We start from the raw sequence: 10,166 nt of genomic DNA, 5'->3' as shown, positions 1-10,166 counted from the left end.
ACCCTCTGCAGGTTTGCACATGACACCGAAGTGAGTGGTACAGCTGATCTAGCAGAAGGAAGGGATGACATCCAGAGAGACCTTGATAAACTCAAAAGGTGGGCTCATGAGAACCTAATGAGGTTCAACAAGGCCAAATGCAAGGTGTCGCACTTGGCTTGGTGCAATCCCAGATATGAGTACAGATTGAGAGAGGAAATCCTTGTTAGCAGCCCTGCGGAGAAGGACTTGGGGATCCTGGTGGGTGAAAATTTACCATGAGCCGGAAGTGTGCACTCACAGCCCAGGAGGCCAGTAGTAGCCTGGGCTGCATCAACAGAGGGCTGGCAGCGGGCAGGGAGGGGATTGTCCTCCTCTGCTCTGCCCTCATGAAGCCCCATCTGGAGTACTGTGTCCATGTCTGGGGTCCCCAGCACAAGATGGACATGGGGCTGTTGGAGAGGGTCCAGAGGAGGGTCAAAAAGAAAGATCACCTCTCTTAGGAAGACAGAATCATAGAATGGCCTGGGTTGGAAAGGTCCACAGTGATCATCTGCTTTCAACCCCCTGCTGTGTGCAGGGTCGCCAACCAGCAGACCAGGCTGCCCAGAGCCACGTCCAGCCTGGCCTTGAATGCCTCCAGGGATGGGGCGTCCACAGCCTGCTTGGGCAACCTGTTCCAGTGCCTCACCTCCCTCTGTGTGACAAACTTCCTCCTCAGATCCAACCTAAACCTCCCCTGTGTCAGTTGAAAACCACTCCTTGTCCTGTCACTATCCACCCCATAAACAGCCATTCTCCCTCCTGTTTGTATGCTCCCTTCGAGTACTGGAAAGCCACAATAAAGTCTCCCTGGATCCTTCTCCAAGCTAAACAAGCTCTGTTCCTTCAGCCTTTCTTCATGGGAGAGCTGCTTCAGCCCTCTGCTCATCACAGTGCCCGCCCTCCCTTTCTGTGTCCACCCTGGAAGGTGGTACCTACAGCCTGTCTCTGGTTCTCAGTGCCCAGTCGACAGAAATGCAATACCTGTGAGCAGAGCGCATGGAGCTGCAGTCAGGTGTTCTGCTCAAAAACTTGATCAGGTCTCTTGTACCGGAGAAAAACATCCCCCGCTCCACAGTCACGCCTCACTCACGCCATGGCTGCTTGGCAGGACGTGCCTGCGTGAGCAGCTGCTCTCAAGGGTGAAGCACAGCAGGAGTAAAACTTGATCTAAACTCTGAGCAGCACCTCGAGAGCTCCCTGAGAACTGCTGAGATGGCCATCAAGCCCGAGTGACGCCTTGGTTTGTGGGAAACCGAGGCAGCCCCTCTTCTCTGGGAGCAGCCCGGGCAAGCCAAAAGGCTGGGCACCCACAGATTAGCTGCTGTCTTCCCACGGAGGAAATACACACCCATAAATAGTGGAGTTCCTGGCAACCATCGGCGTGTAGTTTAGCTCCCATGCAGACCTGGAAATTGCCTCTGCCATTAGCAGCAGAGCATTTGTGCCAAAAGTAGGCAGAGGACATCTGCTTAAGCGGCTGGGTAGAAGCACAGGAAAGTCCTAGCAAACGCAGCCTCATCAAGGTTCTGGTGTGTTTTGTGAGCAGAAGCGGAGCAGAGGGGCCACTCTCAAGCAAGTCACTGCTGTTGCCCGACTGCACAGCCCTCAGGCACTGCCCGCGTCTCCTCTCCCCTCCTGCTCTCTGCCTCCTGCTCCTTCCTTCTGAATCCACTCCTGCTGACCCCCAGCTTACAACAAGGGAATGCCTCGCTGTTTGCATTGCTACCATTTTTGGTTAAAATCACGGGAGCACAACTCAAAGAAGTTCACAAAGCTGTTTCTGCTGAAAGAGCAGGCTCCCCATCCGCACCGCCCCAAGCTGGAAAGCCCACCTTGAGAAACCATTTCCTGCACTGTCATAATCAAAAACTAAATCTGGACACCCAGCCGAGGTGTCCTGTAATTAGAGGTGGTACAAATCACTCTCTGGTGCCATTTTGCGTAGTTCTGATTTTAATACAATCAATATCCTGCAGAAAATAGCTGTGGGTCTCCAAAGTGATTATTTGCTCCAGAACAGTCACATTTAAACTCTTATCATCAGACAGTCTCTGTTCTGACAACTCAAGAGCAGAAACAGATAAATATATATATATATATATTCAGTGCTGGAAGTTCTCCCAGTGCGTGTGCATGACAAGCTGGGACACCCAGGAGCAGCGCAGACCCGTCGGACCATGTTGACATCACAGTCATAGTGAGGCACTGTCACACTTTGTCACAGTGCCTGGGTGGACCCTCAGCTCCACAGGGCACCTGTGGAACCACTGCAGGTTTGTGAAGGTCGACTGCAGGCATGCTTTCGTCCTATCCGGACCAGCTAAGATGCCAAACACTGACAAAGACAAGAAGCTACTCCACAAGCTGGGCTTCACGCTGGGGGAGACCTTAGGAGAGGGTGCGTTCTCCACGGTGAGGGCGGCCACCTCCCCCAAGTACACGGTCCCCCTAGCTATCAAGATGGTGGACAAGCGAAGGGCCTCTCCAGAATTTGTGGAGAAGTTTCTGCCCCGGGAGCTCTCCATCCTGCGTGAGCTGGATCATCCCAACATCGTGCTCATCTTTGAGATCTTTGAGCTGACCGACGGTATGGTCTACATCGTGATGGAGTCGGCAGCCTTCGACCTGCAGCAGCGGCTGCAGCAGCTGGGCAAGCTGCCCTGCGTCCCTGACGCCCGGGACATCTTTGTGCAGGTGGTGGGGGCCGTGCACTGCCTCCACGACCGCAACATCGTGCATCGTGACCTCAAGTGTGAGAACATACTGCTCAGTGCTGATGGCCGCCAGGCCAAGATTGCTGACTTTAGCCTCAGCAAGGAAATGAGCAGCTACCCAGAAGTGAGCAGCACCTTCTGCGGAACAGAAGCCTACATGGCCCCGGAGATGTGGCTGCATTACCCCCACGATGCCAAGAAGTTGGACATCTGGAGCCTGGGGGTGGTCCTTCTTGCCATGGTGACTGGCAGCTTGCCCTTCCACGGCTGCCTCTGCAACACGATCCAGCATCAGAAGGATGGGGTCCAGCACCTGAGGGGGGTGTCCGCGCTGCCGGAGCCCTGCCAGGCCCTCCTTGTCCAGCTGCTGCAGTTCTTACCATCCTCCCGGCCCAGCGTGGAGCAGGTGGCCAGCAACAGCTGGCTGAAGGGGGATATCTAAGGGGAATCCTCCCCAGAGAATGTGTCAGGACAGCCAGCTTTTGGTGCAATAAATGCTGTTGAAGAAAAGCTCTTGAGCAGTTTGACTAGCAGGGTGTGGGTGGGATTAAACTTCAAGAGCTGGCAAGACTTGGTCAAGAACTTGGTCAAGAACTTGGTCAAACCCCTTCACAAAGCAGATGAATAAACCTGCCATCGGTTAGGCTTCAGGCTCTGGTCGCTGTATTGAGTGAGGGGTTAGAGCACACCACGGAGCTGCTCGCATAGCAGTGGCTGCCTGAGCAAATAGGGGGGCCAGGCCCAAGCTCTCCCACTGATCCAGCTTTGGTAGCCACCGGCCTGTATTGAGCTTTAGATCACACCGGAATACTCAAAAACAAACAAACAAACAAAAACCCTCACAGCAGAATGTTTACAAGCAATCCAACAGCATTACCGACCCAGAAGTTCTGGGGTGGCTTTCAGATCCATGCCTTAACTTCAACCACGTCTTGCAGGCATGGAAAAATGACAGCATTCAAAGTCTCTGCCCAGAGGTACCGGATGAGAAAGAAACATCCTGGCCACAGAGGCAATCAGCCTAGCAATCACGGTCACCCCCATGGCTCTGTCTTTTCAGGTGCTTCTGTTGTGAAGAACAGAAGTCAGCAGTAGCCAAAATGTAATTGCCAGATGTATGCATTGCTTGCTGTCCCATGTTTTCATGGGTCTATGCTTACCCTTGCAAATGCTAACTCACTGCAAAGTCTGTGTGTCTGCAAGAGTAAAAACAGCTGTCGTCTTGGGAGCCCAAGGTTCCTTGTCCAGGCAGAGCCAGCTGTGGGAGCAAGCGTGGCACTTGGGGCTTGCTTGGGATTTTGCCTGGAGGAAAGCTGGAAATCTCCAGGAGTGGAGCTAGCACAGCTGATGGGGGCAACCACGACATGGGGTGTGAGTGCCCTCTGGTCTGTGTTGAATGTAGTTAGGCAATTTGGATCCCTTATTCACCTCCCTCTGTGTGACAAACTTCCTCCTCAGATCCAACCTAAACCTCCCCTGTCTCAGTTTAAAACCATTCCCCCTTGTTCCATCACTATCCACCCTCACAAACAGCCATTCCCTTTCCTGTTTATACGCTCCTTTCAAGTGCTGGAAGATTACAATGAGGTCTCCCCGCAGCCTTCTCTTCTCCAAGCCAAACAAGCCCAGTTCCCTCAACCTTTCCTCACAGGAGAGCTGCTCCAGCCCTCTGATCATCTCAGTGCCCTAAAACAGAGGAGATTTAGATTAGATGTCAGGTAAAGTTTTCACAGAGAGGATAGTGAGGCTCTGGCACTGCTGCCCAGAGCTGTGGGTGCCCACCCCTGAGGTGGCCCAGGCTGGGTTGGGTGGGCCCTGGGCAGCCCGAGCTGGGGCCTCAATCAGTGGCTGGCAGCCCTGCCATGGCAGGGGGTTGGAACTGGGTGATCTTTGAGGTCCCTTCCATCCCAAGCTGTGCTCTGATTCTATTTAAGAGCAAAGAAGGCAGTTGTTTTCTCTTTCTGCAATCTCCACTACTTCAGAGCAAGGATTTTTGTGGCAAAGTAGTTGAAAGCAGATGCTTTTCATAACTTTCCTCTACGTTAGCTTTCAACCATGTAAGCATGGTTTTCCATGCAAGGGAGCCTGGGACTGGAAGAAATGCCTTTTTCAAGGGCAAGATGTGCTTGAGCCGGTCATGAAAGTGCACTCTGAGGGCTTCTGAATCAGACTGTTCATAAAAGTCAAGAGCATTTTATTCTATGAGATGTTTATGTCCTTTCTTGAAGTGTTATGACGAGGATGAAGTGATAGCATCAGGGAACCGAGGTCATGGACCTGAGTGCTGGAGATGCACATGCCCAAATCCGCCAGTGTTTACTTTGGGATATGTTTTGGCTACTGAATGCTAAACAAAGCAGAGCTGAAGGTGCTTTATTCCTGTTCTGAACTGCAAATAGTTTGCTGCATCTGACCGGATAGCACAGCACTAGTGCGTTTAACCAGCTCTACTATAGAGGCTGCTGAGAGGCACAGCTCTGTTACCATAACAGTACCCTTATTTTTATCTTCAGGAGAAAATATTTATTGAAATTACGTTTTTACTCTTAAAAGGTAAAGCTATTTCTAATTGCAGTGATATCCATGAGTACAAGTAACTTTTTTTTAAGGTAAGAAAATGTTTACTGGTAGAATTCTACATTTGGGTTGTGTATTCCCTGCAGTCATCAGCTGTTCAGATTTTATTCTGGGTGGCTTTTGTGATGATTAGGAAGTGATGGACAGTCTGGGACTTCTCTTTAGATGGCTCTTTAGCGTGAGGCCTCCAGGGACCTCCACTGGATAGACCCAATGAGGGGGTTATGCCCCAAAAATGCTCCCAAAAGTAGCCCACCTCCCAGACCACATCCAGAGGGCTAGAAGACTTTGTTGAGGAACCCACTCACACCCCAAAATGTGCTTCCTCAAAGGGGTTCAGGCCATGTGCACTGAGGTTGGGACTTGCTTACTATGGTCCTTCAGCCTTCACTGCCCAGCTGATGTAGAGTTTCCAGCTCCAGTTCAAAGCTAAATGTTGGAGGTGTCTCTCAAGACTCATTCCGTGGTCTGCTCTCAGGGAAGACTGGTAGCTCTTTGCTTCCCTGATACCCTGTGTCCCAGGAGGTCAGTGGCCAGAAATGCTGTGAGTTAGAAATACTTGGTGTGAAAGATGTGAGAACAAATGCCCCAAAGCAATATCATAAAGAGCTATTTGGGGCAGAAGGGTTTTCTCCCCCTTAATTCTGTGGGGTTTTTAATGTAAGCATTGTGAGCAAATTGTGACTAGCTCTAAAGTGTTATTTAAAAATCTGTCTTTAGACAGACTGAATTATTTTCCAATATTTCCTTTCTAAAGTGCATACAGTAGAATTCATCAAGACGTGTTGTTCTACTCATGTCTGTGTCAATGGTCCAATAATCAGTGCAGGAATCATCTTTTTCTCCAATAAAATGAAATAAAAAAATAGAAGTTTGACTTGTCTTCTCCCCAGCACTTTGCTGTGTAGGTATTAGAAAGTTAAATGCTCCTGTTCTACTGAAATCTTTAATGGAAGTTTGCCAGTAATATTCAGTTTCCCAGCAGTTAAGGGATCTGCAATCCAGAATTAAAACAAAAGCAAACAAACACAACAAAGCAGACATCTAATAACATCGGAGTGTCAATTACTGGGGCTGGAAATGTTAGACACAAAAGTTAGATTTTAATGCTATACTGAATTCTCCAGTTATGCAGCAGCACTTTGTTGAGTAGGGCACAAGCTCAGGTTTCACCTATGTTTTTGCTTCATCGCACCAATAGTTGGTGCAGGAACTGGCTTCAGCTTTGAAGCAAATTCAGGACAGTATTTTTTAAACACAAAAGTCACTGCACTGCAACGCAAAAGTGAAATATTCACTTTGCATTTGCTAACACTGGAATTTGGTGTGTTGCAGTGCATTTGCATCACAAATTGCTCAGTAGCAATATGTCGGGTGATGGTGTTGTTAAAATAGAAACTACCATTGGTGTTTGGAAACAGTTCTATAGGAGAAAAAAGCCCTTCAACATTCTTTTGTGAAGTAACTGCAGACGGAGCCCTGAGCACATGGTGGTGTGTAGGAGAAGAAAGAAGCACATTAAGGCATCTCTGTATCTGTTGCATGAGTCATCCAAAACTGATGTAAAGATGCTTTCTTTTAAGCTGTATTTATCTGATGTGGGAATCAACAGTGATGGTTCTGTCCTTCCTGGGCAGCAGTGACGCAGTGACACGTATGCTTTTTCAATAAGCAGTCATGTTATGTGCCTCTGTAGCCCCTGTGGAGCTCAGAAGACAAGAGAGCAACTGAAACCACCTCCCCAAGGCTTGGGAACCTGAACCACAACCCTGACACCAGAATCCAGGATGTTGATGCTGTGTCATTTCTTTGTACAGAGATGGGCACGGGAGTCTGAGTAACACGGCAGTTTGAAATAACCTTCTATTTCTTTTGCTGCTTTTTATTTCTCTATGTGCTTGACTGGGCAGTCCATGTGACAAGTTTCGTTAGGCTCCGTGGGCACAGCTACAGTTCTCCTGAAGCTGGTGGGAACCAGGCTGTAGCTGGCCAGAATGAGCTGGCAAATGTCTGCAGTTAGTGTAACAGCAAGAAAAAGACATTGAGAATTACAGTAATCTGTAATGGGGCTGGTTTTTCTGAAGGAAAGGAGACTGCAGCACAATATCTGTTGAGCTTTGGGGATGGTCCAGGGTTTGGGCTGTCCCTCTGCTATGAACAAGAAGCCACTCAGGGAAGAAACTCACGTGTCTGATGTCGTACCAGGGCTAATTGGGGCCACAAAGCTGTGATGGCGAGCGCAGCCTCAAGCCTCTGAGTTCTCTCCTGGCCTTCTCCTTTTTGATGATTTTGCCCAATACTTGTGCATCTCAGATCTTCAGCTCTGGAGCCTATGATGGAGAACAGAGACTCTTAGCTTCAGGGTCCTGACCCACTGGTGCTTTGTCCTGGATGGAGTAAATGGTTTTCTGCTGTTCCGAGCATGGGGGAAGAGTTCATATGCAATTTCTTGGCATGACACCAACACAGATTTATTCTGTTGTGTGCTTTAGAAGTTTAATTAACACGAGCTTTGCAGTATGTGCTGGAAAGTAAACAACAGGCACATCTTTATTTACTTAACAGAAGAGTAACACTTCTTTAGAAAATGGGAAAGCTTTCCCTAATGTGTGCGACTGCATTCACCAGTGCTCTGCAGGCCAGCCTGCAGCACACACAGCACTTAAAGCCCCCATCAGCACAAATGCCAGGCTTAGGGGAGCCTCAGTGCCATGCAGATATTGCAGTGCGCCTTCGTGAGGGCAGAGCTTCGTCCCAGCAGCCGCACACAGCGCAAACAGGCAGGCAGCCACAGAGTCTGCATCGGTCTGACTGCTGTGCAGAGCCATTTATGGAAAACACTTCAGTGCATGGGCTGATGCTGCTTTGCAGATTGTATCGTGCTCATAATCAAAATATCCAACATGAGCAGAATACCCACAGCTGAACAGTTTTGCTTTGAAAGGACTTCTTGGCGGAGAACCTGGCTGTCACCTGCGTTATAAACCTCAGCTGGCAGCATTTTAGAATGGGAGCCCTGATATGACCTCTAGCAGAGAATCAGAGATGACAGCCATGTGAGAAGGCTACTGCGCTTTTGATGCCATCTGCATTGTAATCGGCCCTGCAGGGAAAAAAGAATAAAAGGCTTATCCCATCAGTGATACATCATCCTTGGCGTCTCATCCATAAAGTCTGGTTCTGGGGCCTTGCGCATTGCTTACATGTGAGCTTTCTGTTGTGGAGTCCAAGGTTCAGCCTGATCAGTGATGCCAGGTCACTGCCAGCGGTAGGAGCTCTGCTCAGAGACAAGAAATGAAGCCTTCTTGGAGCTGCGAGGCCAGGGAATACATTCATGCATTTAACTGTTAACAACCTGAATAATGAGCCCTCATTAGCTCCCCGGGACTCTCTGTGTGCTCAGGGACAGGCTGGGTGCGCACTGTGCAGCACTTGGGCTCAGACCCATAGGGAAGATGCAGGGCTCCAAGGCAGAGCCTACAGGCGTGCTGGCTCCTCCTTGTCCACAGCCCTCAGCAGCCGTTCTTGCTCTTCCTTGGCTCCCTTTGCTATGGCATTGAGCAATCCGGGGTAATCATCTCATTGTATTCCCAGTTTTCCAAGAAAAGTTTTCACTGTTTCGTAAGAGGCTGAAATATGTGCAGCCACAAACTTCGCCGTTAACGCAACATTCACAGCGGGCTTAATGACAAGGCCCAGATTTCTCGCTGGGGTTGAGCTGAGCTGAATGCGGCCATCAAACTTCCCTGCTTTTCACTGTACTTCTCCTCTTTAGGCATAACTGACCTTTCCTTCTGCTCCTGCTTTGTCCTTCAAATATCACTTAAATGGTGTTTTATGTGAGATAAATGCTGCAGAAGTGCTACTGATTGCTGCCACCTTCAAATTGGACAACTCTTTGTCCTTCTATCTAAGGCATCAGATTGCTAAATTGTCTTCTGAAGCCCTGATACAGTGTACATTTTTCCAGGTTGTCAATATGGAGAGGTAGAGTAGATGATTTTTGGGTTTTGTTGGGTTTTGTTGTTTTTTTTTTTAAGATGAGGCAAGAATATACATAACATTTGTTAATTGCCCCTCATCTCCACGTACGTGCAACTGCTGTGCTGCTGTGAATAGGTTATTACTGGTTTGTTTGTTGGAAGCCGTCACCCGCGCTTCCACGCAGCAATGGCAGCGGGAGATGGTTTTGCTCTGGACCTCTTTTATCTGCCTGCTGGTTGTTCTCTGCCTATTGAAATTTCTCCCATCCTGGGGAGCTGGTAGCCCAGATGTTTCTGTGACAATGATGTCTTTATCATCAGCACTTCATAATTAGGCAATTATTCTTTTTACAATATGGTCATTCCAAGATTTCGTGTAATGAGCGGTTAGATATTATAATCTGCTAGAAATGCATTTTTGTGTAAGTATGGATTAGAATAGTTTTTAATTTTACAATTTCAGAGATCTAAATTAGACATTGTTGTCAAGAAAAATGACTTCTTATGTCTATTAGAACATTTACTTTTGTGTTGTGCTTATGCCAGCTAGTCTGAAATACTTCCACATGTTTTTAATCTTAGGTTAAGTTAAAATTGCTGGTAAAAGAGATGGTGGGAAAATGGTTTGTGATGGCACAAGGAAACGCAGCTAGAATTTGTAAGATATTTTGCAGTGGGGAAGCCGGAGGATCAACAAGAATAAAATCCAAGTCAGCTGAGAAATTGAACAACTTCAAGACCTTTGATCATTTCATTCACTTATAAATATATATATTTCTTTTTATTATTATTATCATTAGGAAGCTGGAATGTTTGATTATGTCCTTCATTCTCCACCTCTTTCTATTCTGTGCGTGTTTCAGTTGAG

The 10,166-nt window shown here is 48.2% G+C and overlaps 1 protein-coding gene across 1 annotated transcript; it reads left to right on the top strand.

Annotated features, from left to right (window-relative positions):
* The first annotated feature begins 851 nt into the window (after nt 1-851).
* Nucleotides 852-3,228, top strand: LOC122182945 (testis-specific serine/threonine-protein kinase 6-like). Its single transcript, XM_042876641.1, has one exon. It carries the CDS (start codon nt 2,350-2,352, stop codon nt 3,178-3,180), a length of 831 nt encoding a protein of 276 aa, XP_042732575.1. The 5' UTR covers nt 852-2,349; the 3' UTR covers nt 3,181-3,228.
* The last annotated feature ends 6,938 nt before the right edge of the window (nt 3,229-10,166 follow it).

Source organism: Lagopus leucura, unplaced genomic scaffold (assembly GCF_019238085.1).
Source record: "Lagopus leucura isolate 7727_CA_CO unplaced genomic scaffold, USGS_WTPT01 Super-Scaffold_100016, whole genome shotgun sequence".
Classification (NCBI taxonomy): domain Eukaryota; kingdom Metazoa; phylum Chordata; class Aves; order Galliformes; family Phasianidae; genus Lagopus; species Lagopus leucura.
The sequence above is the reverse complement of the archived record's forward strand: the minus strand, read 5'-3'. Positions and strand labels throughout refer to the sequence as shown.

Coding starts and splice junctions, on each gene's coding strand:
- LOC122182945 (XM_042876641.1), top strand. CDS start 2,350: ATGCCAAACACTGACAAAGACAAGAAGCTACTCCACAAGCTGGGCTTC.